General features: G+C 42.1%; 1 protein-coding gene across 2 annotated transcripts in view; it reads right to left on the reverse strand.

Annotated features, from left to right (window-relative positions):
- Positions 1-27523, reverse strand: part of LOC111848209 (carbohydrate sulfotransferase 8) — a 108480-nt gene that overhangs the window by 75181 nt on the left and 5776 nt on the right. For both annotated transcript variants that reach the window (XM_072698127.1, XM_072698126.1), the window contains exon 2: positions 7272-7471. In XM_072698127.1, the coding sequence (XP_072554228.1) occupies positions 7272-7446 (175 nt within the window). In that variant the 5' untranslated portion in view covers positions 7447-7471. The remainder of the gene's footprint in view (positions 1-7271; positions 7472-27523) is intronic.

Below are 27523 nucleotides of genomic sequence, written 5' to 3' on the forward strand. Positions count from 1 at the left end.
GACCCCCTAAGCACAGGTCGAGGTTCCCTGTCACGCCTACCGCCCGCCCTCCGGTGTCAGGCACCATCTAGTTTGATCCCGCTCTCTCCGCGGTGGGCTCATTCTCCCTAATTCCTGGTAATTTGTTGTGGAACGGAGCCTCCGCTCTGGACATATGTCGAGCCTTGAACTCTGCCCATCACTGAGGAGCATTCAACAGATAAGCATCGGCTGGCCCGCTCTACGGACACCCACATGTCCTCCTGGTGTCAGCAGAATGCATTTCTGAGGGCTTGTTATCACTTTCCGTGACAGACAGGCTTAATCGTTTTTTTCTTTATCCTTCTCCCTTTCAAAGACTCAAGAAAGGTTTGAGGAAGGGGTTGTGCTCCCCACTGCGGTACAGGCTGGATTCCCCCCCCGGCTGCTGTCACCCTTCCCCTGGCAAGAGGTTGACAGACACTAGCATTGAGGGTCCCGCTTCACTCTGGGAGGAAGGCCATGGCCTCTCGCCCTGGAATCTGTTCAGCCCTCTGTTTGTGCTGGAAAGACATGCCAGCGCTTGGCGACATCATCGCAGGACAGAAGTGGTCTTCAAAAGTCCATCTGACCTTTGAGAGGATTTAGGGGGACTAACCTAGATCTTCATTAGTGGCGTGGTGTCATTTTTTTTGGAAAACAGAAGGATTGCTGCCAAAATTCTGTGCAGAGGTACTTGTATGTTTTAAATATTGTAAAATGAAGTCACTTTCCATGCTGGGGAATGAGACTGGAAAAAGTCCTACTGAATGGAGCCAGTGAAATGTTTTCAACGTGCCTGTTATGCACTATAGATAAGATACCCCTTAAAGGGCTTGGTGCAACCACTTCTCAGTGAACTGCAGGTAACAGTAATTGAAAAGATACAGTGGCACAATTACTGTTCAGGGAAAATCATTTTAAGTGGTTCACCTTGGCTGCACAATGAAACCAGAATTTTTGGAGGCTCTCTGAAGCCCTTGAATGCTGCTATTGTTATTTTTTCAGTTGAGGTGCTTTCTTTTTTTGCAATGTCTCTCTGGGCACTGTTTACGCAAACCTGTCTTTAGCATTGACCAGCTTTCATTGCTTCCCTTTGACCGCCTCTGATAGTCAGGTTCTCACTGTCTGCTTCTGATCTTCTGCCTCTGACCATCTGCCTTTGATCATCTGCCTCTGAGTACCTGCCGCTAACATCTGCCCTGACAGCCTGCCTCTATCCATCTGACAGTCGGCCCCTGACAGCCTGCCTCTGAACCGCTGCCATTGACCATCTGCCCCACACAGCTTGCTTCTAATTGTCTGCCTCTGATAGCCCACCTTTGACCACCTGGTACTGATCATGTGCCCCTGGCAGCCTGCCTCAGACCGGAGGCCCCTGAAAGCCTGCCTCTGACTGTCTGCCTCTGACTGTCTGCCTCTGATAGACTGCCTCTGACCACCTGCCACTGACCATCTGTCATTCACAGCCTGTCTGCCTCTGACAGCCAGCATCTGTCCGCCAATCTCTTCTGGGTGGTTTTGGCAAAATCGCCAATGTGCTTTTCACTGAAGTATGTAGATCTTAAAGAAAAAGGATGAACCCATAACAACATCAAACTCTTCTCATCAGGAACCGCTGCAGGTCTTGAACTTAGCAAGGTATTTCAAGTTTTGAAAGTATTTCACTTTGTGAAGTGCTTGCCATGTGAAGTTCTTGCCATGTCATATAGAACTATGTCATTTCATTATCAACTCAATTTAAAGTACTTTGACCAAGGGTGTGAATCTACACTTTTAACAGCACGAAACATCACCAATGTTCTGCTTTGGCACTCCAGAGAGACTGAACCACTGTCAGTTCGATGTGTGGTGAATCGAAGAAGCACAATATTCATCTCTTTCTTAATTCACTTTGAAGAGAGGAGATGGTTTCTCCGTTTTTTTTTTTTTTAACCAGTGGCCAGACTTGTATTTTCATGCTGATACTCATTAGGGGCCTTTGATAACCAATCTAGTCTTGATTAATTGGTCCCATGTTGAGAGCTCTTTTCCAAGACAGCTGAAGATTGGTGTCCGACAGATATATTAATGACAGGGGACACTGAGAACCAGAACCTTGTCATATTGAATAGGTGTCAGATAGCTGCCTTTAATCAGTGCAGCGACGGCGCTGCGGTGTCCGTGACTCCCTTGTTTATAGTGATTGCGAGATATTATTTCCTGACAGCTCTGGCTTACTGCAGACACTGGAACACTGGGACACTATTTGCCCCTGCACTAGAACAAGGAGAAGTAAAGGATGACCAAGATAAGACTGTATTTGTGCTGTGAATAGAAACCCTTTCAGATATAGAGTGCTTTGAGTGAACTTTCTTCCATCAGTAACTCAACCATAGTGTTTTGCTCATCCGTCTACCTTACATAACCTCTTATCTATTGCAGGACACTATAGCGAGTTTGCGCCCAGGGAGCAATGGTCAAAAGAAAGGGTTCACCCCTGACAGGATGCCACATACACACACATTGTACTTCAACCCCCCCCCCCCAATTTACAACTGTGTAACTAATGCACCCATTGGCATCTACACCTTTATCCTGCCAAGCTGTTTCTTATCTTGATAGAAGTAAAACGAGAATGATGAACTTCTCAGCCAGATAATGTTTTGCAGCTCTTCTAACTGAACAAGCAGAGTGCTGTGCTAACACTTCACAGGTCATGGGTTCAAAACCCAAATCTCTACTATAAATCACTATGGATAAAAGCATCAGATAAATGATCTGTGATGGTTTTACAGCATCCAAGTGTTGAAGGGTATGGGACACAACTGGAAAGGCAGCCTGGTGCCCTGTGACGTGCCCACCCCTCTCAGGTGACAGTGGGACCTTCACGGCCCTAGAGCAGACCACACTCGCAGAGTGAAAACCCTCAGAGGACCCTTCTTAGAGATTTGAAAAAGCTGCCCCTCTATTGGATCAATATGGGGTTCAAACGTGTGCCTCATCGATAGGGGAAAGGCTGTCACAGTTCCCAGCACAGTCACTGTCCTCAGAGGAGGGAGACTAATCTCATTTCCAGTGAAAGGTTTTGCCCTGCTTGGTGGTACTGTAGTTACAATTATGCTTTTTCAACTTCTCATACTATGCAGACAAGTTAGATCAAAATCTATTTTTCCACCATTACTGAGTATATAATGTCCTTTAAAATTCTATAGGAGCTTTTTCAGAATCCTTTTTGTCGCCAGATAATGGTTTACTAGCAACTGGTTATTTAATTATTGACGTTCTTTTCTTATGAATAGTAGGCTTTTACAATGTTAATTCAGTGAGTTTTTTTCTCTCCCGTTTTCACCATAGACACATGTAAGAAATAAAGCTTCCAACAGATAATCAGAGAAAACCAACCCATTTTCAACACTTAATTACTGGGATCAGAGGTAAAACCATCCAGGTTGTACGGAGCTGCTAGAAGCCACCTCCTTGTGTTTCCGGTCTGTTCTTGGTCCTGTTGCTGCCTGGATTCCTCTCAGTACTAGGGCTTCATTAAGCATCGACAGTCACAGAACAGGGCTGAGGATCAAGCATGGCAGAACACTACCGGTATAGCTGACTGTGACTTATATTTTACTGAGGTTTACGTCGTCATAGAGTCCAAAGTAGACAGTGTTGCTTCTTTCCTGTAGATCCAATATAAATTGCACCTAATGATGCAGAAAATGATTTCTGTATTCCGCAATTCCAATTAGGCCACCAGGTAGCAGCTTAGGTGGGAAGGTTTGACTACTAACCAATCAACGAAAAAAAAAAAAGCCTCTTGGTGAAATATTGTTCATGCAAAGAGAGTTGGTTATTAACCTCTAATAATAACATTAACTAAAAACTTTGAATTAAAAAGTTTCTTTTACAGTTTGTTTTTTGTTTAAAAGACATTTTCCAAGACATAATGTAGGATAATTCCTATAACTTCTTATTCATATTAAAAGGGATGGTTATATCATTTGCAGACTTATATATGCATTATTATTATTATTCATAATCCAAACAGACCACAGGATACTTTGTTAGATGATGTAGATGGTCATCCTCACGTAAGCTTCTATAGCACTTAATGATAATAATGAACTATTTATTTATCATGTTTAATTTTATAATGCTTTTTGCAGATGTTGTTCCAAAAAAAAAAATACCAAATGGATTCTGAATGCATTAAAAATCCTTTTTAAGGAAAGATAAAGGTCAAAAGCCATAGTGGTGTCGTTGTACATGACTAGAACTTTCCCAGAAGGATTTGCATGCAGATATTTAAAGCCTATTAACTCTTGGTAATCAGCACAGTTTCATTACATTAAGAGTCAACTAAATGTTTTTGGCAGAGAGAAAAGGCTTAAGGGATTATTTGACTCTCTCCACTCCCTACCCTTTGCCTGGAGGAAGATGGGGAGGGAGTCTGCACCCAGGATGAGATGTCCAGAGGGCCCACGAGGCAGAAGTTTCCCTGTGTTGATGCTCCAGAAGAGCAGCGTCCTGCTTTAGGGCTGCCAACTCGCAACAACAACAGGGACATCAAAGACCCTGTCATGTTCCCATGGAAAACCTCCATGAAGGAGAGACTCCACAAAACATAAACACAGATGAATCTATTTTCCCCACTTTTTTAGTTACCTGATGCTTTTTATAAAGTCAACACACTTAGCTGTTGACTCAGGTTGCTGTGTCTCATTAGGGTTTAAGTGCCTTAAGCGTTATTGCGGGTTAGGAGTCCAGGTCCTGAAACAACTACAATACCTGCAGTAATTTTTTAATTAGAATATGCAGGTCATAGATACCTGACAACCTGCAGATACCAGTAGAGTCGGGCTAATGTTGTTTATGAAACTGTTAAAATTCTTAATGGCAAAGTAACCATCATGTTAGGCTATGTAACATGAACATGTAGGCAGGATTGGATCTAAGCATAGGCAAGCTAAGCTGCTGCCTAGGGCCCGATTTAAGTCATGAAAAACCATATATACAGTATTATATACATGTCCGGCTGTAGCTATAAGCAGAATATGGAATTGTCTAGGGCCCCCAAAGTACTTGCGTTGGGGAGGAAGTAAATTGATCATCAGTTTTCTTGGTAGAGGGGCTTCGCGAGTAAAGCTTGGCCTTGGTCCCCTGAAAAGGCAGATCTGGTCCTGCATGAGAGTTATACCCGCTGTCCGAATCTGAATGCCTTTAGAGAGGAAGTCGGTCCGCTCATGTGACAGCAGTGAAAGCAGAGCAACGGCGTGTATGTGCCAAGCAGTGGCATCCTTACGCGACCTGCGGAGTGCATCGCGGATCCCGCTAATCACGCCATCTCAAGAGGCAATTTCAGAGAGCATCACAGTCTAAACCGATTAAATTTAAATAGATATGTTTGTAAAACATGTCCTGGGTTGTGTGGCTCTTATGTAAATCATCAGCAAAATGCAATTTACCCATCCAACCACTTACATTTAGTTATAAACTCATTCTGTTCTGTTTCTCAGATTCACCATTATAGGATTTCATTGCAATTTAACATCATATATTTTGAAGCTACGGCATATAAGATTGCATTAAAATTGTGTTACCCTGCAGTTTCAAGACAGGTGTGCTTAAATACAAATATGCTGAAATAGGCTTCTCGCAGAAAATCACACGTGATACATTTTCTCTAGTGATTTTTTTCAATGTTTAGTTCTGTTAGAATTACGATAATATGTAGCAAGTATTTCCACATCGAGACATAAAGGATTTGTGCAGCACATAAATTCTACTCTGAACACAGATACAAATATGAAAACATACATCTCAAGTTGTTTAAAAACAAAATAAAAAAATACGCAAAGGTTCTCAAGTTACATTTGTCAAGTGTTGAAGGGAATGGTGATTTTTGGCAGGAATCCAATTTATGTATGCCGCTATATTTAAATGAAATTAGCTGTGCAAAATTAGCACTAATAACTGTAATATTGGAAGTAATTTAGCCTTCATTATTAAATATTAACTGCTGTATTCGTATTCCGTACGAGAAGGATTACAGGCAACCCTGCTAATTTATAGGGCTGTATATCCTGACTAACCAGCCCCTTCTCCGGTCACACTTAAGTACACTGTGTCTGGGGGCACCGGCCGTCTCGGGGGGAGAGTCTGGTCTCAGGGGTCATTATTGTTGATTCACTTCACCTGTCCCTCATCCATGACTGCAAGTATAAAATGATGTGTTCTGTTCTTTCAAACCCCCATTAACTCTGTCCAGACCCTGACATCTGACCTGTTTCCCTTTACACTTCATCTTGATTCAGTGCCACACTTTTTTCCATTGAAACAACTCTCATTTTTCCTTTTCCTCCCTGCTTTTCCATCCCTGGTAAATCATGAAAAGGGGAAACCCAATTCCCAGAAAACCCATTTTTCCATTCCATTCCATCCCCATGTCACATGATTCTCTTCACCTCCCCCAACCGGAGCACGTCAAACACATATACATTGTCTGGGTGCCGAGTTGAATCTCGCTACATCCATGCCAAAGCGCATTCTAATAGCCCTTGAAGTGTTCCCGGTATCTGAGGAGCCCCGCATTCCTCCTGCAGTGACTGAGCCGAGAACGATACAAAATACACTCATCTGGCAGCGATAACATTTAGGAATGTATCTCTCCATCAGTGGAATGGGAGAATCTCTGGGGATTCCGCTTTCGGAGTGGAGTGTCTCTTATCGATAGGATCCCTGCCGTGGTGTTCGGTTTGTCGCATGCAGGAAACTCGCAGTGAGAACGACACTCGATACACCATCAGTTGCTGGGAGCGGAGCGCGTCTCCGGCTGCAGGAGGCCCAGCTAGGCGCGGGAATGCTTCCTCGAGACATTCTGGGACCTGCCATGCCTGTGTTTATTAAGGTTCCTCTGCAATGGATCCTTCCTTTGTTCAGCATGCACAAGGATTCCATACATAATGGCCCCGTGATTTGCCGTCACGATGCTTTTGACTCGTCTCATGCTTTGCCGTTTTCTCAGCTTTCGACCCCTAAGGTGTTTGTCTGCTAGAGTCTATGTATGAAGGGGCTACAATGAAGGTGTGAGAATTCACTGCTGCCCAAGGTTTACAGTCAGGAGCTAAACGCTAAACCCAAAACACAAGGTAAGATTGGTTCACCTGCGGCATTTCTCCGCAGAACCTATTTCATTTATTAGATATTATTCTGTAGCCTGGGGGGGCATCTTTCTCCGCGCATCTCTGGGCTGATGATTACGAGGACAAGGGCACCTGGAGCCCTGCAAAAGCACTGACCTGGAGCTTGCTGCTGAAACGTCTCAGAAAGGTCCTGCAGGTGTGTGAAGAGCACCAGGCCCCCAGCTCCGAACAGCAGGAGGAACCAGAAGAAACAGGGCAGTTTCATGGCCAGAGTCCTCAGTCTGCGCCTGCCGCACCGAGGATCCGCCGTCTTACATTCCACCCAGGGCATCTCCTGTCAGCCCAGCCGCAGGGACCTGGAAGAAATGGCAGCAGGGTGTCACCTCAGGCAACCGGTCCTCATTTCAATCTGACGTTTCAATCTGACCGCTATTTGGCTTTAAAGAGAAGAAAAGGCCAAGCCCTATGTCCGCGCAAACTGGTGTCTCCTGGCAAACTTTCAGGCTACTGGAACAGCCTTATTGGTTGAATAAAAATCTGAAAACAATAACGATTCACTGCAGAAATCATCATAAGTAATGGTCACGTACCAAGGAGACTTGATATGGCTCAACTGGTTTTTTTATTTTTTAGCAGGGGCGTAGGAACTGGGGAGGGGAGGGAAGGGGGGGGGGATTGGGCGGCTACGCCCCAATATTTAATTTGGCTTCATCCCCACCCAAAAAAAATACACCTTTGCATTTAAATTATTAAGTTGTTTACCTCCCAATATCAAAGTCTCACCTTCGCCCTTGGTTTGAAGTTATGCTACATGTAATTTTTTCAGTTTTTTGCGATTTTTCTCACCATCACGGCGCAGGTGTACAAGGTGTTGCTGAGTTATCTATTCTGGTGGCTCTACTTACTGTATTATCAGGTCATGCCTCCCCATGTTCGTGTTTATATATGGGTAATGGAGCGTTGATTCCGGATATGCCGGATATGGGATGTGTGACAGCATGTGTGCCCTGTCATGGGCTTGGGTAATTTGGACCTGTGCCTTCCGCACACAGTGTTCACCTGCTGACACACACATTCACACAAATACAGTGAGCGATGGAATACTTGAAGTCTTGAGTCTTGAAGATTCTAGTAAATTTGACACTATGGGGATTAACACTTGAATGGCAACTGAAGAGTTCAAGAGAGGCTCATTAGTTCATACAATGTTAACATGAATCAAGAGCAAGGGATGTATACTCTGATGGAGCAGGACCCTTTAAAGCAGGGGTTCTCAAAGTCTACATTCAAAGGTCCAAATCTGAATTTTCACCAATGACAAAGGTCCGGAACTATTGGTAATTACAAAACTTGTTTTTAATAAACATGTATAACAAATCAACATTCATTTTATGAAAAAATAAGGTGCCTTTTGCATTCAAAATACATGAATAACAAGTGCAAAAGTGGCAAAATAATGCCGTTTGACATTTCCACTCTTCACAACTCCAACTGTCTCATTACAAATCAAACAGAATGGCTTCGTGCTGGATTGGGGCAAAATGAACGCATACCTCTCTGTCCAATCATCTTTGAAAACTCTATTTTCTTCGTCAACTTTTCTTTTCCTGGACAATGACATCCTCCACACCCATTCAAACGCTTACTGCGGTGAAGTGTCGCGTTGCGCGGCTCGCGCCCGATTATGTCAAAAGTATACACTCACTGGATGTCATGGCAATTGAATCACGGAGGAAAACTTTAAATATCTCGCCTTCGCTTTAATTTCGGACCATCTCCAAAAAGACATAAAACACTAAACAAATGATTCTGACATGCGTTTATCAAAGTAGGAAATCCAGACTTTTAATCCCTTAAATTACTGCTGTTGAAATACGAAATGGTGGCGGGTCCGGATTGAATTCCCTCCGGGTCCGGATCCGGACCGGAGTCCGGACTTTGAGAAGTGCTGCTTTAAAGGGTAACTGACCCAGTGCTGGAATGTGAGAAACTCCATTCAGCGGCCTTTGTTACAACAATGTGTCAATTTATAGACTAGAATCAGGTTGAATGAGTCGGCAGGCCGAATGGAGTTGCACCTCTGGTATTTTTAATTTCTAGAGCAACATTTAACTGCACGGCTTAACAATTTTGCATATGTATAATAGTGGCTATCTGCGGACACTGAGCAGATTGCGTTTCTGTTCAATGGTACGATCGGGGCGCCTCTCCAGGGATTTTAATAGCCTGCAAAGGCAACTTCTGCTTGGTTCTTATAAAAAGTACTTATTGTTAATAATAATACTATTAAACTGATAATTATGACTCTGTTTGCTCATTGAAAGCACCTGGCATCTATGTATCTCTGAATTTTACTGGGGCACTACAACGATTCAGGTTAAATACTTGACTCACGGCAGCAGTGGGGGCAGCTCCAGGGATTTGAGCCAGCAGCCTTCAGGTTAAACACCGTGTTAATTGCACCTGCTCGGGCTGAATGTGCGGGGGCTACCCGTGCACTTCCCCCTCCCCCGGTGCACAGCTACCCCTGTTAGGCCCAGCATCCTGCTGCTGGCAGCTTCCTGTCCTGGCAGCTTCCTGCCTTGCCAACTTCCTGCTTTGGCACCACGATGAGGATCCGGCATCCAATCTCCGTACCAGTACATCCACCCTACTGCCCACCGTGGTCGAGATCTCAAGGAGCTCCCACCTTTTATCCCACCCCCACCCGCACGCACACACACACACCCCCTGGTGCGAAGTGTGATATATGAGTCTGCAAGCCTGTGAGGAGCATTGAACCGCTGTCTGATTGAGTCGCTATACGTCTCGCTTGATTTATATAGCCATCGAGGACAGATTCAACCGACGGGATAAATCGTATGACTTAGAAGAATACTCCAACAATGAGCTGAAGGAAATTGATGAATGGGCTGCTTAGCGTTTTATGAATAAATCAGAGTTTATTCATACTATCAGCGCAGAGGTTTTATTAATCACTATTTTCATTTTATGTGGTTTTGAAAAGGTAGATATGCTCAAGCTATGAATTAAATCGAGAAAGAATAATGTGCTGGTTACTCAGCAATACCTGAAGGCAGGGAGTGAGTATAAATAATCTATTCATTTTGTTGATACAGTGTTTGGTCTCCGGATCGACGTGGCGCTGTCAGCGCACGGCCGGTATCTGTATTACTGCTCATAACCTGCTCCTTGGTGTGTACTGTAAGATGTAATCTCTGTTGAAACAAGTACTCCTAACTTGGACCTTCACTAGAGATTGCTGACATTGACGTGCCCTGTATTTATTCAACTTATTAATATTATATATGAAGTGCTGTTGCCGTTCACACCATTCTGACACCCGTTCATTAAAACCCTGTTTTCTTCTGCACTCCATAACAGACACTTTGTAGCTGCGATAGATCACAATTTAACTTGTCTGTGTAATTAGAAGCACATGAATGCTTCCCCAGTGAGATGCATTAGTTTGCAGAGAACTGTGCCGTTCGCAGCCACTTTTGCTGGTGTTGATAATCAGCTTTAATTTATATACTGCAAACAAAACGTTATGTGATATGACAGGTTTTATGACAGGATAATCTCCAACGCTCACACATCACTGAGATGATATCTGTAGGATCTTCAGTGTAACCTGAGAGTGTTCTATGCAATCCCAGATAAGCTTACTCAGATAGTAAAGTCCCAATTAGCCGCTAAGCTATTAGCAACTTCATTCAGCGTATCTGATTTATGGTCATAGAAATAGGGCTTCTCTACTTTTCCCTTCTGCTTTCAGCCATGCGAAACACTGAGGTGCCAAACTGCAGACACGCTCCAGTTCATTTTATATACTTACATGATCCATATGTTTATTAACAGATAGCAAAGATTTACATGAAGAAAATGAAGCCTTATCTGCATTACACAGGGTAGACACACATATAGATCTGCATGTTAAAATGCACTCCAGCAAACGTGATTCCAACTTGTCCGTCTTTTAAGCGGCACAGACTGAAAAATTGTATATGAAATGGCCAGACAGAATTCATCAGCGGCCGCTTTGATCAGACCGGTTTCCGATGTCATGTCTTTACCCTTCAAAGTGTTTGACATTATGCACATCGGTATTCTTTCGTAGGGCCCCCTGAATAGGCCGACCGCCGAAGCGAATGTGGAGATGGAAGCTCTCCAATTCGCTCTTCCTGTCACATGATGTCCCCATGAATATTTTACGAACTTCCCTCTGATCACACTGACAAGGGTATTATAAATTATTCTTTTAAAATATACAAAAAAAATAATGTCCCACATTTCAATGGTGTTTAGTTTTATGGAGAATCTGAATTTAGGGAACTCTCGTGAGATTTGACTGTTTCTCGAATACCTGAAAGAGACACCTGTCACTGCACGTCTGTGTGGTTTTGGACTAACTGCCAGAAGGTCTGGACTGGACTTTTCCCGGATTGCCACACGCATGCTTCATTGATTAAACATCTTGTCACATTAATGTTTATTAGCAATATTAAGAATCCATGGAGATCTTAGTATTTAATTCTGGCACCGCAGTGAGACAGCCTTGAGGGGTCCTTGTGAAAATAAAGACACCCCTGATGTACCTGCTGACATCTGTGCTTTTTCACCCTAATTGCAGTTTCCTTCATGAAATGCAGTTCTGGGATCAATTTGAGACATCTCATGGTACGTCAGTGTGTGATTCAGTTCTGGGATCAGTTTCAGGGAGGAGGGCCCCATGGCTTTTTTTGCCTAGGGCCCCCAGAGTCTCTAGAATCACCTCTGCGTGTAAGGCACTCTGCACTATGCACTGTTAGTGGCACCAGCAGGACCCGCATGATGCCCGTGCACCATCCACCTCTTCCTCACATATCACAGTTCAGCTGCTACAACTACAACATCTGTGTAAAGGAAAGAAACTATCGAACAAATGTCTGAGCAACTCTGGGCTCTGTGGGGTTTCCATAACGAACTAGTTCGACACCCTGACCAAACTCTGTTGTCCAGTCCGCAGTCCTTTTGCTAATGATGAATTCATTCGTCTTATGCAGCATTGCAGCCTGGTCAATGTGAACGTCTGACTTAGTCAAATCTGGTTCAATAGTGGAGTCAAACGAAATGGGCCTAACTAATGCGGCATAACACATGTTTATAACACACCCCTGCTCTTGGCTTGTGGAGTTTGGATGCGCTCCCTGTGTCTCGCGAGTTACCTCTGCGCATCCCAGGTTCATCCCACTGTCCAGAAACATGCAGAGATGCAAATGGCATCTCTTTAATTTTCACGAATGTGTGAGTGTGCAGAGTGATGGAATAGCACAGCGGTGGTCTGCAGATGGATGGATGGATGGATGGATGAAGGGCAATGTTGGGAAAAAGAATGCAAAGAAAACAGGATGCTGTACAAACATGGTGTAATTGTAGATGACGGCAGTTTGGGGGGGGGGCTTGATCGGGTCAGGTGACCCTGCCTCTTAACATGCAGCATATGTTTCTAAATCACACATTTCGGAAGCCAAGAGGAAACAAAGGAGGGTCCAAAAACCGTGGCAGGGTACAGCATGTACTCAGCCTTCCATTAGGAAAAGGCCGCATAGCTTTTTTACGCTAAGGTAGAAAAAAAAAAGTTTAATTTTTTTTTGCGGCATCTATTTCTTTTCTATTGCCTTCAAGGATCAACGACTTTCGCTTTGGCAAGGAAAAGATGCAGTTTTCTTTTGAAATCAAGCATGAGAGAGGTGAGAGGTGGGCTCGGATACATCCCCCATAGCCCCCCAGATAACTCCCCCGGGTGGAAATAAACACCTCTGCACACCTGCTTCCTCCGAGCCGCTGCCCACAGATCCTTTCATCTCTGTTGATTGGTTTCTCTTGGACTGGGGGGGCGAGGGGTTTCATCATTCTAAAGGCTCACAGCAGTGTGGCCCTCTGACATATGGGGGGGTGGGGGCTTTAAAAAAATCATTTCTGCAGATCATGGCAGTAACAGAGTAACCTCTGACTGAAGAGTGTGTCAGCAACGGATGCTTGGAAAATATTATCAGAAAGACTCTGCTCTTTCTCTCCTTCTCTGTTTACAATGTTTCAGGTATGAGGAACCTGCCTGTGTTGTCAAACATTGGATAAAGTCTCCTGAAATCACTGATCAGTTGCAAATAGCACTTAAGTAGAAGCCTGACTCTTAAGTGAAAGACAGGTAAATCCTAAGTGTAGCTGTGTTGATCTGGGCTCCCTGTCATTATCCTGAATAATACAAACAGTCCCTTTCAATACAATCAGGGCTATTTCAGCACTGACTGCTCAGCAATGACCTTGTTTTCACTCCATCTTTTGTTCCCTGACCTGTTCAGGCAGGTGAGTCACATTTATGCTTTATTCTAAATTTGGTGTGTGTATAGAATATGATCGTAATACTATGCTTGATAAAGTCAGCTTACAACTTTAATTCCTATTTCCTATTTCATTTAATTTGACTCAAGGAGAGACTGCTATGTGTATGTATGAGAATATCTATTTTACTTATGAATTCTTGCCTCGTCAAAGAAGCGCAGATGTGTCCCGAAATGTTAACATGGACTGGAGTTGACTGGATTAGGTTTTCGTCTGTAAGACATACCAGTCTTATGTACTGGTCCCCTGGAGGAATTGGTCTTTCTTGCTAAACTACATTCAATAAAATTAATACAGCCCTGAGTGTAACTAATGCTCATTGCAATATAATGAAGTCAAAAGTAATATTCCTCTTCCTGCTAAATGTAATGAATTCCCCCTTTATATTGAATGTGAGGCCTCACATTGGATTGCTGCTCCACTTTGTCACCTCATAACTGATATTGATTATTATGTTAACAATGATACAGTCTTGGGTGTATTATTTACAGACAGAAGTCTTTGTGACATGAATGATACAGTCTTGGGTATATTATATACAGACAGGGGTCTTTGTGACATGAATGATACAGTCTTGGGTATATTATATACAGACAGAAGTCTTTGTGACATGAATGATACAGTCTTGGGTATATTATATACAGACAGGGGTCTTTGTGACATGAATGATACAGTCTTGGGTATATTATATACAGACAGGGGTCTTTGTGACATGAATGATACAGTCTTGGGTATATTATATACAGACAGGGGTCTTTGTGACATGAATGATACAGTCTTGGGTATATTATATAGAGACAGGAGTCTTTGTGACATGAATGATACAGTCTTGGGTATATTATATACAGACAGGGGTCTTTGTGACATGAATGATGCAGTAGTTCATGAACATATCTAGACTCAGCAGAATGTAGAGAATGGTGTGTATAAAGTGTGATGAGGGAGACTCTGCATGGTGGTGGATCCATGATTACAGCATGACAGTGCTGTCAGTGGCTCATGGCCGTGTGACATCGCAGTCCTCGGTATATTCGGTGTGCGGCGTGTGCTGACATCCTCCTCATCTGATGCGAGAAGCTTTAGTGTTAATGCTGAGCATAATGTTGGTATATGCTGTAAGAAGCACTCTGGTGGAGACGGTGAAACGGTTCGTGTGATGGGGGATTGGGCACGGAAGCAAAGGCTTATCAGGGTTTCCTTTACAGGAATAACAGAGCTCAGCAAGGAAGGGAATGTTTAACAGGGTTTCTTTTATGGGAATAACAGGGATGGGCAGGAAAGGGAAGGTTTAACGGGGTTTCTTTTATGGGAATAACAGGGATGGGCAGGAAAGGGAAGGTTTAACGGGGTTTCTTTTATGAGAATAACAGGGATGGGCAGGAAAGGGAAGGTTTAACGGGGTTTCTCATGAGAATAACAGGGATGGGCAGGGAAGGGAAGGTTTAACGGGGTTTCTCTTATGAGAATAACAGGGATGGGCAGGGAAGGGAAGGTTCAATGGGGTTTCTTTTATGAGAATAACAGGGATGGGCAGGGAAGGAAAGTTTAATGGGGTTTCTTTTATGGGAATAACAGGGATAAGCAGAGAAAGGAGTGTTTAACGGGGTTTCTTTTAATGGAATAACAGGATATGGGAAGGGATGGGAAGGTTTAATGGAGTTTCTTTTATGGGAATAACAGGGATGGGCAGGGAAGGGAATGTTTAATGGGAATTCCTTTACAGGACTAAAGATATTGGTATATTATGTGAAACTACAAACGTAACCTCTGTCTCTCCTCCCCCAGGGGGCTCCTACCCCCATGCCTGTTGCCCTACAGCCATATATCAAATGAGGGTTACATAGCATTACATATAATTAACTGTAAATTAACTTAATTGTAACCTCCAGATGTGGGCTAATCTTTACAACTGAATCATAATTCAATTAATCTTATATAATGTTAAGACCAGCCGTTTCCCGCTGATGTTCTCTTTTAAACATGGTTAAATGGTCCCTGTGAACGGCTTTAAATTAGAAGCTTAAATAAAGCACCAGTGACCTTCCATGTGCTCTGCCCAGACTGCATGGGGCTGCGTGAGCAGCCTTAACATGGATTACCGCAACAGATGGAAGACACCCGCTGAAATCGATAACCCGTGTCTCTCTGAACTAAAAAACATATTACGAGGGCTCCTCTTGACCGAAGATTGGGCTGGGCGTCTGATTGTGTAATCTATACGCACCAATAGCCTGGGCTCAGAATTCGAACATGGGCAGTAACCACTGTTATTGAGCCACACAGAACACCGATATACTGGTGGGGGGGGGAGTCATGCTCGGGGCCGCGTTGAACACCAGTCTGTCGATCACAGAGAAGAAGCGTCACCCATTCATTTCAGCCAGGAGACAAACTGCATCGCCATGGGAGATGAATTCATGGATACAGATCCAAGTCTTTAATTGAATTAGGAGGAGAAAAGGGTGTGAGATTAGCCACAGCTGCTTTGAGGCACCAGGAGATGAGAGGTGGAAAGATGACTAGCAAAATGTTGTAAATAACACTAATATGGCTCCTAAGCATGAAGCCCTGCGGAGTAACATTCTGAAGAATCTTTTTTAAGATGATTAAAAATGCATATATTACATTCATAGTGAACGTTCACTATTATTGACGAAACTCTGAAAATGTCACAACTCAGACCTCGACTAACAAACAATAATCCAGCAGCTGCCGATCTCTGCACATGGTCCTGGATCACGGGACCTAAGTTTGGATGGTGACCGTGGAGTTTCAGGGTTCTAGGTCTTGGATTTTGCCATCATGTTTCGGTTCTGGCAGGGTGAGGTCATTCTGGGACCCGAATGCATTTGACACATGTGACCGCGAAATCGATTACTCTTGGATAATTGCCCCATATTAATGAACACGGATAACCCAGAAATGCTGATCGGGGACAAACAGCTCACAACCCACAAAAAGTAAAACCCTGTCATTCTCAATGGTGCTGGACTGGGATATGGGCTCTGGGTGTGCGCAGAGCAGGGCGATGTATCTGGGTAATTCAAACAGGCGTGTGTGTGATCTATAGCAGTGTTTCTCGACTGCTGCTATCACACACCAGGTGTCATTGTCATTACCATTGACATGTACTATATAGACGCTGCCCGGATTATGTTGGTCCGTGTTACGATATTTTGACTTCACCAAGAGTATTCCTGTTCCATTCTGCTTTTCAGTTTCAGTAAATTATTCAATAAATGACATGAGATATTTAACATTTTATTATAAAATATGCTTTGTGTTAATGATTTTGTCCAACTGTAGGCTAATGTAATTGTATCTAAGCATGTTTATGGTAGGCCTTAGTTAGGTTAGGTGTACTGTATTAAAATGCATTTTCGCTTATGATAAGATTTATCGGAATGTAACTCTATCATAACCCAGAGAGCGTGGATCAGTGTTTCTCCACCCAGTACTCAAGGACCCCCAGACCACATCTTTATTCCCTCCCAGTGCCCAGCACAGCACTACCAAGTATTCTGTGTTCTTCCTTGTTTGGTTCAGCTCAGTCTGCCTCTTTGGATACCTGTAACTCCCCACCACTGTCTGATTTCCCCGCTTTCCTATGAGAAATCCCCCCCTGAGAACAAGCTCACAGTGATTCAGACATCACAGTGTCTGTGTTTGTTAGGTCCACTGTTTTCTGCTTTATTCCTTTAGCAACCTTACTGTTTGCTCAGACATGCTCTCTGGAATATTCACCCATGACCCAATGTGGAGAAGGGATGGAAGTATTATTTAAAAGTATTATTTTTATTTTTTTAGTACCATTACTTTACTTTACTTTTAGTTAAAGTTGCAGTTATCCTTTTTTAATTGAAATAGTTACGGTTATTATATTCTTATGCAATTTATATACAGTAATTTTCACTAGACATCATCAGAATCGTTTATTTATTGCCAAGTACCTTTATATACAAGGAATCTACTTTGGTGTGTTCAGGATTATGAGTAATAAAAATGATGTGGTGGTTATGGGTGATTTTAATTTACCTGGGATACAGTGGGACACAGTCTCTGGCTCTTCTGTAAATGAACTTGAGATGGTGGAATTAGTACAGGATTGTTTTTTTACTCAGTTTGTTAATACTCCTACCAGGGGAGAAGCCCTTCTTGATCTCGTTTTTTGTAATAACCAGGATAGGATTGGAAAATTAGAGGTTTTAGACCCATTGTACGGTAGTGATCATAACATGGTTAAATTCGAGGTTAATTTTAGTGTCCGAAGAGCAAAGTCTAAATTAAAAGTATACAATGTTAGGAAGGCTAACTTTAATGGTATGAGACGGAAATTAGAAACTGTAAACTGGACAGAGTTAAATAGCAAAACAGTTGAAGAGGCATGGGAATTTTTCAAAAGCACATTGTTGCAAGTGCAAGAGGACTTCATACCTGTTTCCAGCAAAACTAAATCTAGGAAACGACAACCAAGGTGGTTTACTAAGGACATTAAGAGTAAAGTCAGGAGGAAAAGGGCTCTGTTCCACAACTGGAAAATAACTAATGATTTCAAAATCAAGCAGGAGTATCTAAGTCTACAGGCAGAGTTAAAAAATGACATTAGGCTATCAAAGAGGGATGTAGAAAGAAAAATTGCATTGGAGGCTAAGCATGACAGTAAAGGTTTCTTCCAATATTTTAACTCCAAGAGAGCACTAAAAGCTGAAATCACTAATTTGCAGGATAGTAAGGGCCTTATAATTGATAACGAAATTGATATGGTAAACGAGTTTAATGATTATTTTTCAAGGGTGTTCACAATAGAGAACACAAGTAATTTACCACCAATTAATACGAATACAGCATCGTCTATGACCAATATATGTATAACTGAGGTTGATGTGATACTAAGCCTAGCTAAACTCAAAATAAATAAATCGCAGGGGCCTGATGGCATCTTACCTTTAGTCTTGAAAGAGATGAGGGATATTATTAGCCAACCTTTGTCTTTAATATTCCAGAAATCGTTATCTGCGGGTGTGGTACCATCAGATTGGAAGCATGCTAATATAACACCCATATTCAAAAAAGGGGATAGAAGTAATCCAGCAAACTATAGGCCAATCAGTTTAACTAGCATTACTGGAAAAATAATGGAAGCTATAATTCAAGTGAAAATGGTAGATTACCTAGATGCAAATAACATTATAAAGGATAGCCAACATGGATTTAGGAGAGGTAGATCCTGCCTAACGAATCTGCTTGAGTTCTTTGAGGAAGCTACAAGTGAAATTGATCACAAAAAGGCCTATGATGTGATTTACTTAGATTTCCAGAAAGCCTTTGATGTTGTCCCCCACAAACGGCTCTTGTTAAAGCTTAAAGCTGCAGGAATTTTAGGAACTGTGGCAGCTTGGATCAAAAACTGGCTAACTGATAGGAAGCAGCGAGTAGTTATTAGAGGCACTATGTCACAGTGGGCCTCCGTTTATAGTGGGGTACCGCAGGGTTCAATTTTAGGACCACTATTGTTCCTAATTTACATTAATGATATTGACACGAATACATACAGTAAACTGGTTAAATTTGCAGACGACACTAAGGTGGGCGGGGTAGCAGATACTAATCTAGCAGCAGAGAGGCTTCAACGGGATCTGGATTTAATTAGCGAATGGGCTGATACTTGGCAGATGAAATTTAACACAGATAAATGTAAGGTAATCCATGCAGGGAGCAGAAATATACAGTACAGATATTTTATGGGTTCCACTGAAATAAAGGTAGCTGATTACGAGAAAGATCTCGGTATGTATGTTGATGCTTCCATGTCCCACTCTCGCCAATGTGGGGAAGCAATAAAAAAGGCGAACAGAATGTTGGGTTATATCTCTAGATGTGTGGAGTTTAAGTCAAGGGAGGTGATGTTACACTTATATAATTCCTTGGTAAGACCCCACCTAGAATACTGTGTGCAGGTTTGGTCACCATACCTCAAGAAGGACATTGCTGCCTTAGAAAAGGTGCAACGAAGAGCTACGAGAATGATTCCTGGTCTTAGAGGAATGTCTTACGAGGAGAGGTTAGCGGAACTGAATCTGTTCAGCCTTGAGCAAAGGAGACTAAGGGGGGATATGATTCAGGTCTATAAGATTCTAACGGGTCTGGATGCTGTTCAGCCAAATGACTATTTCAATATTAGTCTAAATACTAGAACTCGTGGCCATAAGTGGAAATTAGCGGGAGAACATTTTAAAACAAATTTGAGGAAGCACTTCTTTACACAGCGTGTAGTCAGAGTATGGAATAGTCTTCCTGCTATTGTAGTGGAAGCTAAAACCATGGGTTCCTTTAAATCAGAGCTAGATAAGATTTTAACAACTCTGAGATATTAGCTAAGTTCTCCCCAAACGAGCTTGATGGGCCGAATGGCCTCCTCTCGTTTGTAAATTTCTTATGTTCTTATGTTCTTATGTTCTTATGTTCTTAAAACAATATAATAAATATATAAGTGTTTGGGTTTTGTCTCCTGACAATCTGCAAGGCACAAAGGATTGTGGGAGTTTAAATCCTTTAGCATAAAGATACTGGGGGCGTACAAAGCCAGTGGCCCCCTCCCTCAGCCTCATTAGCTCTGTTTACAGTAAGGGAAGGATGCCTTAAGAAACAGGCCCATTCCCCTAATTTCTTTTAAAAAAGGGATACATAGTGAAAACTGATGATGGAAGGAAATCAAATGTATGCAAGTTACCTCAAATTGAAACCAAAAATTGCTGTGTATTGAATTTCTAAGTCATGATGGTGTGTCCGTCCCCATTTTTAGTAGAATATAGCTGCACAGAAATGACACTCGGTTCTCTCTCGTGGTTCCTACTGTACGGCTTAGTTTATTTCAGATGTGCTGGTATTGATTCCATTAGAATTACAGAAGAATTACAGAATAAGTTTAGGGCAATGGTCACAGAGAAAGGCGTCACATCTTTGCAATGCCTGTCATGTAGACACTTCGGCACATTAGATGGATGTGAAGCCGATTCTGATGAAGCCCCCGCCCCGTCTTCGGATCTGCACTCCAGGAACTGACAACCATGTTTGGCTATAAAGTTCGCAGCCCGGGTTTGGTGGATCTGGTCTGGCTACACTAGCGCCTCATAACCGCGAGTCATCAGCAGCTGTCTTAAATTACGGGGTCACAATGGAGCGGCACAATGCGCCAGAAGCCGCCTGCGGACTCCGCAGAGCCCATTTCTACCGCAGACCATCGATGTCGTCTCATTTATGTAAGGATCCGAAGGAGAATCCTCGATAGCGCGCTTCCATCGATCTTCTGCAGCTGGAACGAGGAGACAAAGCCTCTTTCTGCAACATACAAGGGCTCTCGCTGGGCGACATCCGGTCGGAGATCAGAGCCGCCAAGCGGCTGCCGTACGCCTCATGAAAAACAGACATGGTTGATTTATCTATGAGTATCTGCACAGCCCACACCCCTACCAATCCAGTCAATCAATAACAGAGGCTGTGCCTTCAACTTACTAATTCAAGGGATTTTGGCTTATAGGGTTTTGGAATGAATTGCAGATGACAAACAATGAGATGTGCTGCATGAATGTATCCCGCTAGTGGGATCTGGCTGCTCTGAGACCCTGAGCCCTTTTCTTCCTACCCATCCCTACGCCATGTTACAAATCTGTCACGTATTAAGCTTGCTGAAGCCATCCGAAAGGGGCTAAGTGAAAAAAGCAAGCTTAAACAGACATTTTTCAGGCAAATTATAATCGCTTAAAAGGTGGTAATTACAATTAAGTGGTGCCATAAAAATGGAAGTTTCTGCATACACACAGGGAGCATTGAATTGTGATGCATTTAAGTGCTATCAAAGATGCGGAGACTTCAAATTACGTTTTTGTAGGGTTTTTCTTCAATAAGATAACCACTTATACTTACTTATACTGACAATTAAATAATGGGGAGAATATTTCAAATATCTCTCCTAAAATGGATAAAGTAAAATAGACCCCAGAAAACAAATAATTCAGATGTACTCAGATCAGCTGTTTAACAGGTTGCTAAAAATGCTCACCATCAACAGTAATCTAGTAACCTTAGTGTCTACAGTATGTCTGATATGATTTAATTAAAAGGCATATAGCTTGTGAATAACCTCCAGACCCCTGCAACTCTGCATAGGGCCAACAGGTATAGATATGGATGGATGGATGATTTGAGTTCTACAGTATATGTGAAATCTTCTGTAATGAATGAATGACTTTATTGTCATTGAAGAAGGTATGATGAAAATGGAAGAATATCTTTGTCAGAGTAAGAAAGAAAAAAGTCATGGAGGATGCAAATACAAAAAAACAGTATGAATAGAATGTAAAATAAACAGGCCTGTTCCCTTTATTTCATTTAATTAAAATAGTGACACAGACTGAAAATTGATGACACCACTTGGAATGACACCACATGCATCCAAGTTGAAACCAAAACCGCGTCTGTAATTACCAGGGAGATGTGAAATTGGTCATTGGAATTCTCTACTGAAGTCCTGCTTCTGGTTTCACATGCTGGATTTCCATCTAGAAACATCAGAAAAGCACCTCCCCCTCCCCCCCGCCCTTCTGTCCACGTCCATAAAGTCAGCACTGCATTCCCAAAGATAAAAACACTTTGCTAATCTTACTTCTATGCTCAAACTGTCAAGGGGGGAGGGGTAAAAAAGTACTTTGTTTTTGTTGCTTTTTCAATAACTTGTCGAAACACCATAACATGGATGCTTAATAGGAAATACAATTTAATCCGGACTAGGGTTCCCAAATAGGGGACCTGCCGACCAAATTGCATCATCTGCAACCCCTCCCCCCCCGACAAATTTTATCATCACGCCCCCTCCCATTCTGTCAAATTTTATCAGGACTTTGTGTTGCTGATGTACAGTAAGTTCGCCCTCAGGGTATATAATTGTGACACCCTGTGCAATTTGTGAAGGAACAATATAAACTCATGTGAGGAGCAGAGATAGGTGGCCTGTCCAGTTAATCAGTGTCCTCCTGATAGGGAAAGGCTACTGTCCCCTCGTTACTGAACGCCCATCTCCTGCAGGGGGCGTGTGCACAGGCTGCGTTGCCCTTGTTTACATGCGTGTGGAAACACAGGAAAGTGATCTGATTATGTGAACCTGGCCCCCTGCAGGGCACGACAGGCCACTGATTGGTGGTAATTAAACTATTCAGTTAATGGAAGGCTGATTGATTGTGTCTCCCAGGCCTCGGCATTCTTGGGTAATGACACAAATACTTCGAAAACTTAATTAAATTGTGAGGTGGGGGAAAGCGAATGAAGACATTGAAGCGGCGAAATCTAAAGCAGGCAGAAAACAATAAAACAAGGCAGGAAAACAGAAGAATAGTAGGTAACATTGGGATGAAGACCTACACTATGCTTGCTGAGCTGACAGTGCCTGTTTACAGATTTATTCTGCTGAGGGATGTGTCCCCACAATCCATCACCCCCCCCTTTAATCCAAATGGCTGCACTCCAGTGCTCAGATGCCCCCTGTCATGATAGAAACACTGTCCCCCATCTCATCCGCTTCATATGAGCTCGTCAGTGGAGAAGCAAAGAAAACCTGGTGAAGGACACTTCTACCCGAGTGGCTTCTCAGTCATACCTTGTTTGTATGCACTTGTTTATATGTGTGTAGCTACATGCTTCCTCCAGTGACACGCCACACACACTGCTCGCTTCTTACACTCACGCACGAGGCACGGTTGGCTAAACACTGATGTAATCCCCTTGGTCCCCCCCCCCCCCGAGATCTGAACCATCCCTGCAGTTTGCAAGAGTTCCAGACTCTGGGCCTTTCCTCGTGAAACGATCAGGCTCTGGATAAATTAGACTTCAGGCGTCTTCAGTTGGACAGAACAGGAGACAATGGAGGGAAACGCATAACATTGTTCATCTGCCTATTTCAATTTCCTCCTGTTTTTTTTCTTCTTCGCTTTTTCCTGATCCATTACACTCTTCCTTGCATGCCTAATCAAGTAGGCAGCTAATTACAGGAAACTCAGGTAAAACAGATGACTATAATTAACTTCAGAGTTCATTTCTGTTGGCTAATTGATCAATGCACTGTCACTTGGTCACTTAATTTGACCAGAATTATTACCCTGACAACTTAGGGATGAGGAAAAGATCCAAGAGCTGTCCCTTGAACTTTTCTTGCTCAAGCACAGCACCATCTACAAATAGTGCAGGGCGTCATTTGGGCCTTCAGAGGTTGACCTTGCCCGTATGTGACTGAGCCATTCATCTCTGTGAAAGCAAAGTTAGTTTCACTGCTGAAATATGCTCCCCTCCTGGCTTATGCTACAACACACATTATACCTGTGCTCCGTGTGAGAAATGAGCACTGTCACAATTTTGCTCACTGCTACATCAAACAGTAGAAAGACAGATGTACTATAGTCAGGAAAAACGCACAGAGTAAAAGCTGCAAATAATCTCATGATAATTTAATGACATTTGTTTTGTTTGTTATTATGAGGTTTGCGACAGTTTTAAAATTCTAGCCTTGTATACAAGTCTAAAAATTTTTCATGCTTACTTTGTGCAGAGAATTAAAAAAAAAAAATCTAGTTGAAAAAATTCCGCAGCAGCATGAATAGTTCTGATGCCAGGGCACATCTGTCTGATTCTTGTAGAAAGGGCTCATCACCAAAGTGCAGTGCATGGAGTCACCTGAAAATCTCCAGGATTACAGGAGATAGACGCTTTGGTCTGTCTGTAGGGGAGGATTTTCAAATGCGAAAAAAAAAACATTGTACTGTCCAACTCTCCCACATGGTACAGTTTGACCTGTTGAGAGTAAGCAAAGCAATCAGCTTGGCGGTGGAAATGCTCTGCTCTCCAGGTGCTCAAGAGTCAAACTACCAGTCAAAGGTTTTTGCCCGCACTGAGATTTTCTACATTTGCATGTTACTCAGTTAACATTTACTAAAAATACACTCAATATTCTTTGCTAACATAAACTGACAGTATGTTCACCATTTGATTACCTTCATTAGCGAGAAAATGTCACATTTTGATTAATCAAAATAACACTCTCTAGCACATATACTGTAACAGCAGAGAAAATTCGAGGCATTCTTTCTACAAGAGACATTAAATACTGCAGTGTTTCATGGGAACTGAAACAGTTAACTAGTGCATTTATAGTTAAAGGACAGCCTGACTCCATACCACACAAGCAGTTAATAGGATGTCAGACATTCACTGTTACATATTCCTTCCATGTTATGAAAGAAACTTGTTTTATTTAACTTATATTTTCATGTATAGTTGTTCACTCAACTTTCCAGTGCTTAACTAGAAAAAAAGTCTGCGGTTTATGAAATAAATGTAAAAGTGGTAAAAACCTGTGGTGTACAAACACATTTGACTGGTGTGTGTTTCAGGAGTGGGGATGGGTGGGGGGGGGGTGAAAATTTCAAACAGAAAAATGATCATTGAACATTAGGCCTAAAATCGACTTGACAGCGAGAGCAGAGATTCAAAGACCGACTTAGCGGAGACATCCTCAGTAAACACGACCTAAAGTATTCCTTGTATTGCAGTATTGATCAATTTATGAGTATTTGAAGGACATCACTGTACAACACACTGCTAGGAGGTAAAGAAGGGGGTTCGTTTTCAGGCAAAATGCTTTCCACCCTTACTGTACATTCATGTTGATATACCAAAAATTTCAGGTGACATAAGCTTCATTTTTCATATAAGAAGGTAAATAACTGAAACTGCTGACCACTGCCATTATCAGCTAGCAGGCCGTCAGTTAGTTGGATTGTGCTCTCATTAGTTTAGGAAATTGTCCAGCTCCTGCACCAATCCCACATTTCTGTTAGCGTGGTTTGTTACATGCTGCACCAGGTACGCAGTGAGCTCTAGCTCAATCACGCTATACTGTAAGAGCTAACTTAAATTAGATCGATCTTCCCTGTTGAATCATTTCCTTCTTTATGTTAGGCCATTTATTTATTATTGGCCTAACAGAATCTCGTATCCTAGACAACCTGTATAATGAACTTGATTCATCAAAGCTTTCTCACCAGGGAAAAAATGTATGTATCTGTAAGGTTTTTTTTTTTACACAAATACCTCTTCCATAATTGCTTATCGAGTGCTGGGTCAGAGCAAACCTCTAGTTTATCCCGAGAAGCACAGAAGCGACACCGATAACACTTTACTTAAGACCATGTTTTTAGTAATTTTTAAACACATTCATAACAAATAATAATGCATTCATGAAACATTATAAAAATAGCTATAAATATTTATCAAAAGGCATAACACATTATAGCCATGTGTATTATGCATTATGAATGCTTTATGAAGCTTTCTTCTATAATGCACTATAGATACCTTTATAATGCATTATAATGGTCGATATAAGTATTAAGGATGCTTTGTGCTGCATAATTAAGGTATTCATAGTGCATTGTAGAAGAAAGCTTCATTAGGCACTCATAATTCATTATAAACAAGGCTATGTGTTTTTATAAATATTTATATCCATGTTTATAATGCTTTATAAATGCATTATACTGCATCATGAATGTGTTTATTAATTACTAAAAACGTGGCCTTAAGTAAAGTACTACCATTACATAATGTCTTTGTAGGGCACAGGGTCACACACAAAGTGCAATATAGTGACAACCATTCACCTAAATGCAGGTATTTGGTCTATGGAAGGTAATCCAGACAGATAGGGGCGGGGCCAAGCCAATTATTAAAAAATAATTAAAAAAAAAATTAAGTTGTATTTTTCTTCACATATACAAATGTGCACTATATGGCCAGAAGTATGCAGGCACCCCAATTAATCAGAGAAATGTTCTATTTGATCCACGCCCACTGCTGCCACAGATGTATAATTACGCACACAGTACTGCAATCTTCTGCAACAAACATTAGCAGCAGAATGGGTGGTTGTACAGGAGAGGTTAGTGACTTTCCACTTGGCACCATCATAGGAGTCCATCTTTCCAACAAGTCACTCTGCCACATTTCTGACCTGCTACAGCTGTTCAACACAAGTAAAGTGATTGAGAAGGACAAAACATCTGGGAACAAATTGTGTGATCTGTGAACAAGGTGTGAAGCAGCCGGCCACACAGCAAGGGACCTGATAACCCAACATCAATACCTAACTTGGATGGCAACAATTCCAGCATCTAATGGAAAACCTTCTCATAAAAGTGGAGGCTATTAAAGCAACAATGAACTGACCATCTTCATATTAATACCCATGGTTTCAGAATGAGATGTTGGACAAGCTGGTGTCCATAGACTTTTGGTGATATAGTGTATGAGAAGTATGTCCCTAAAAGGAAGTAATGATATATCAGATATCCTATGCTCACCTTACTTTAAATAAACGATTGTTATACCACTTTTTGTTCTTCAGAAAAGTTCACCTGCTATTATCATCTGTAATGTATTGTAATCTATTTTCCCCCTACTTCAAATATTCCAACAACAACAATAATAATTATAAAAATTGACATATTTTTCTACAGACTTACACAGGCTACTAAGGCAGAGTTTCCCATGAATTTGAGATTCCGAGAACTCTAACTTAACTACATTTCCCCCTGGAAGCTGTATGAAATTGTGAAGCATTGGCCATAATCCACAAACCAAGAAACAAAATATGAAAACAAAATAAATCTTCCTTGGCATCAGTTCCCATTACAGTAACCCTGAGGAAACGTGAACTGCCACACTAAAGAAAATACTTAAGTGAACAAGGACTCTGCAGGTGCATTTGTACAGGTGTGGTTAATTAAGCAAATAATGACCCATAATGCTTAGGAGTCGTGAATTAACAGGCCGGGCTGGACACTTGCTGCCATGACTATTAGAAAATATCTGTTAGTATATTTTCTGCAATTCTGTTAGTATTAATACTCACTTAATGCTGGTTTTAATACTCAAGTCAGCAGTGAAGAACACAATGAACCAGGGCAACTGTGATGTCCATG

Source organism: Paramormyrops kingsleyae, chromosome 13 (assembly GCF_048594095.1).
Source record: "Paramormyrops kingsleyae isolate MSU_618 chromosome 13, PKINGS_0.4, whole genome shotgun sequence".
Classification (NCBI taxonomy): domain Eukaryota; kingdom Metazoa; phylum Chordata; class Actinopteri; order Osteoglossiformes; family Mormyridae; genus Paramormyrops; species Paramormyrops kingsleyae.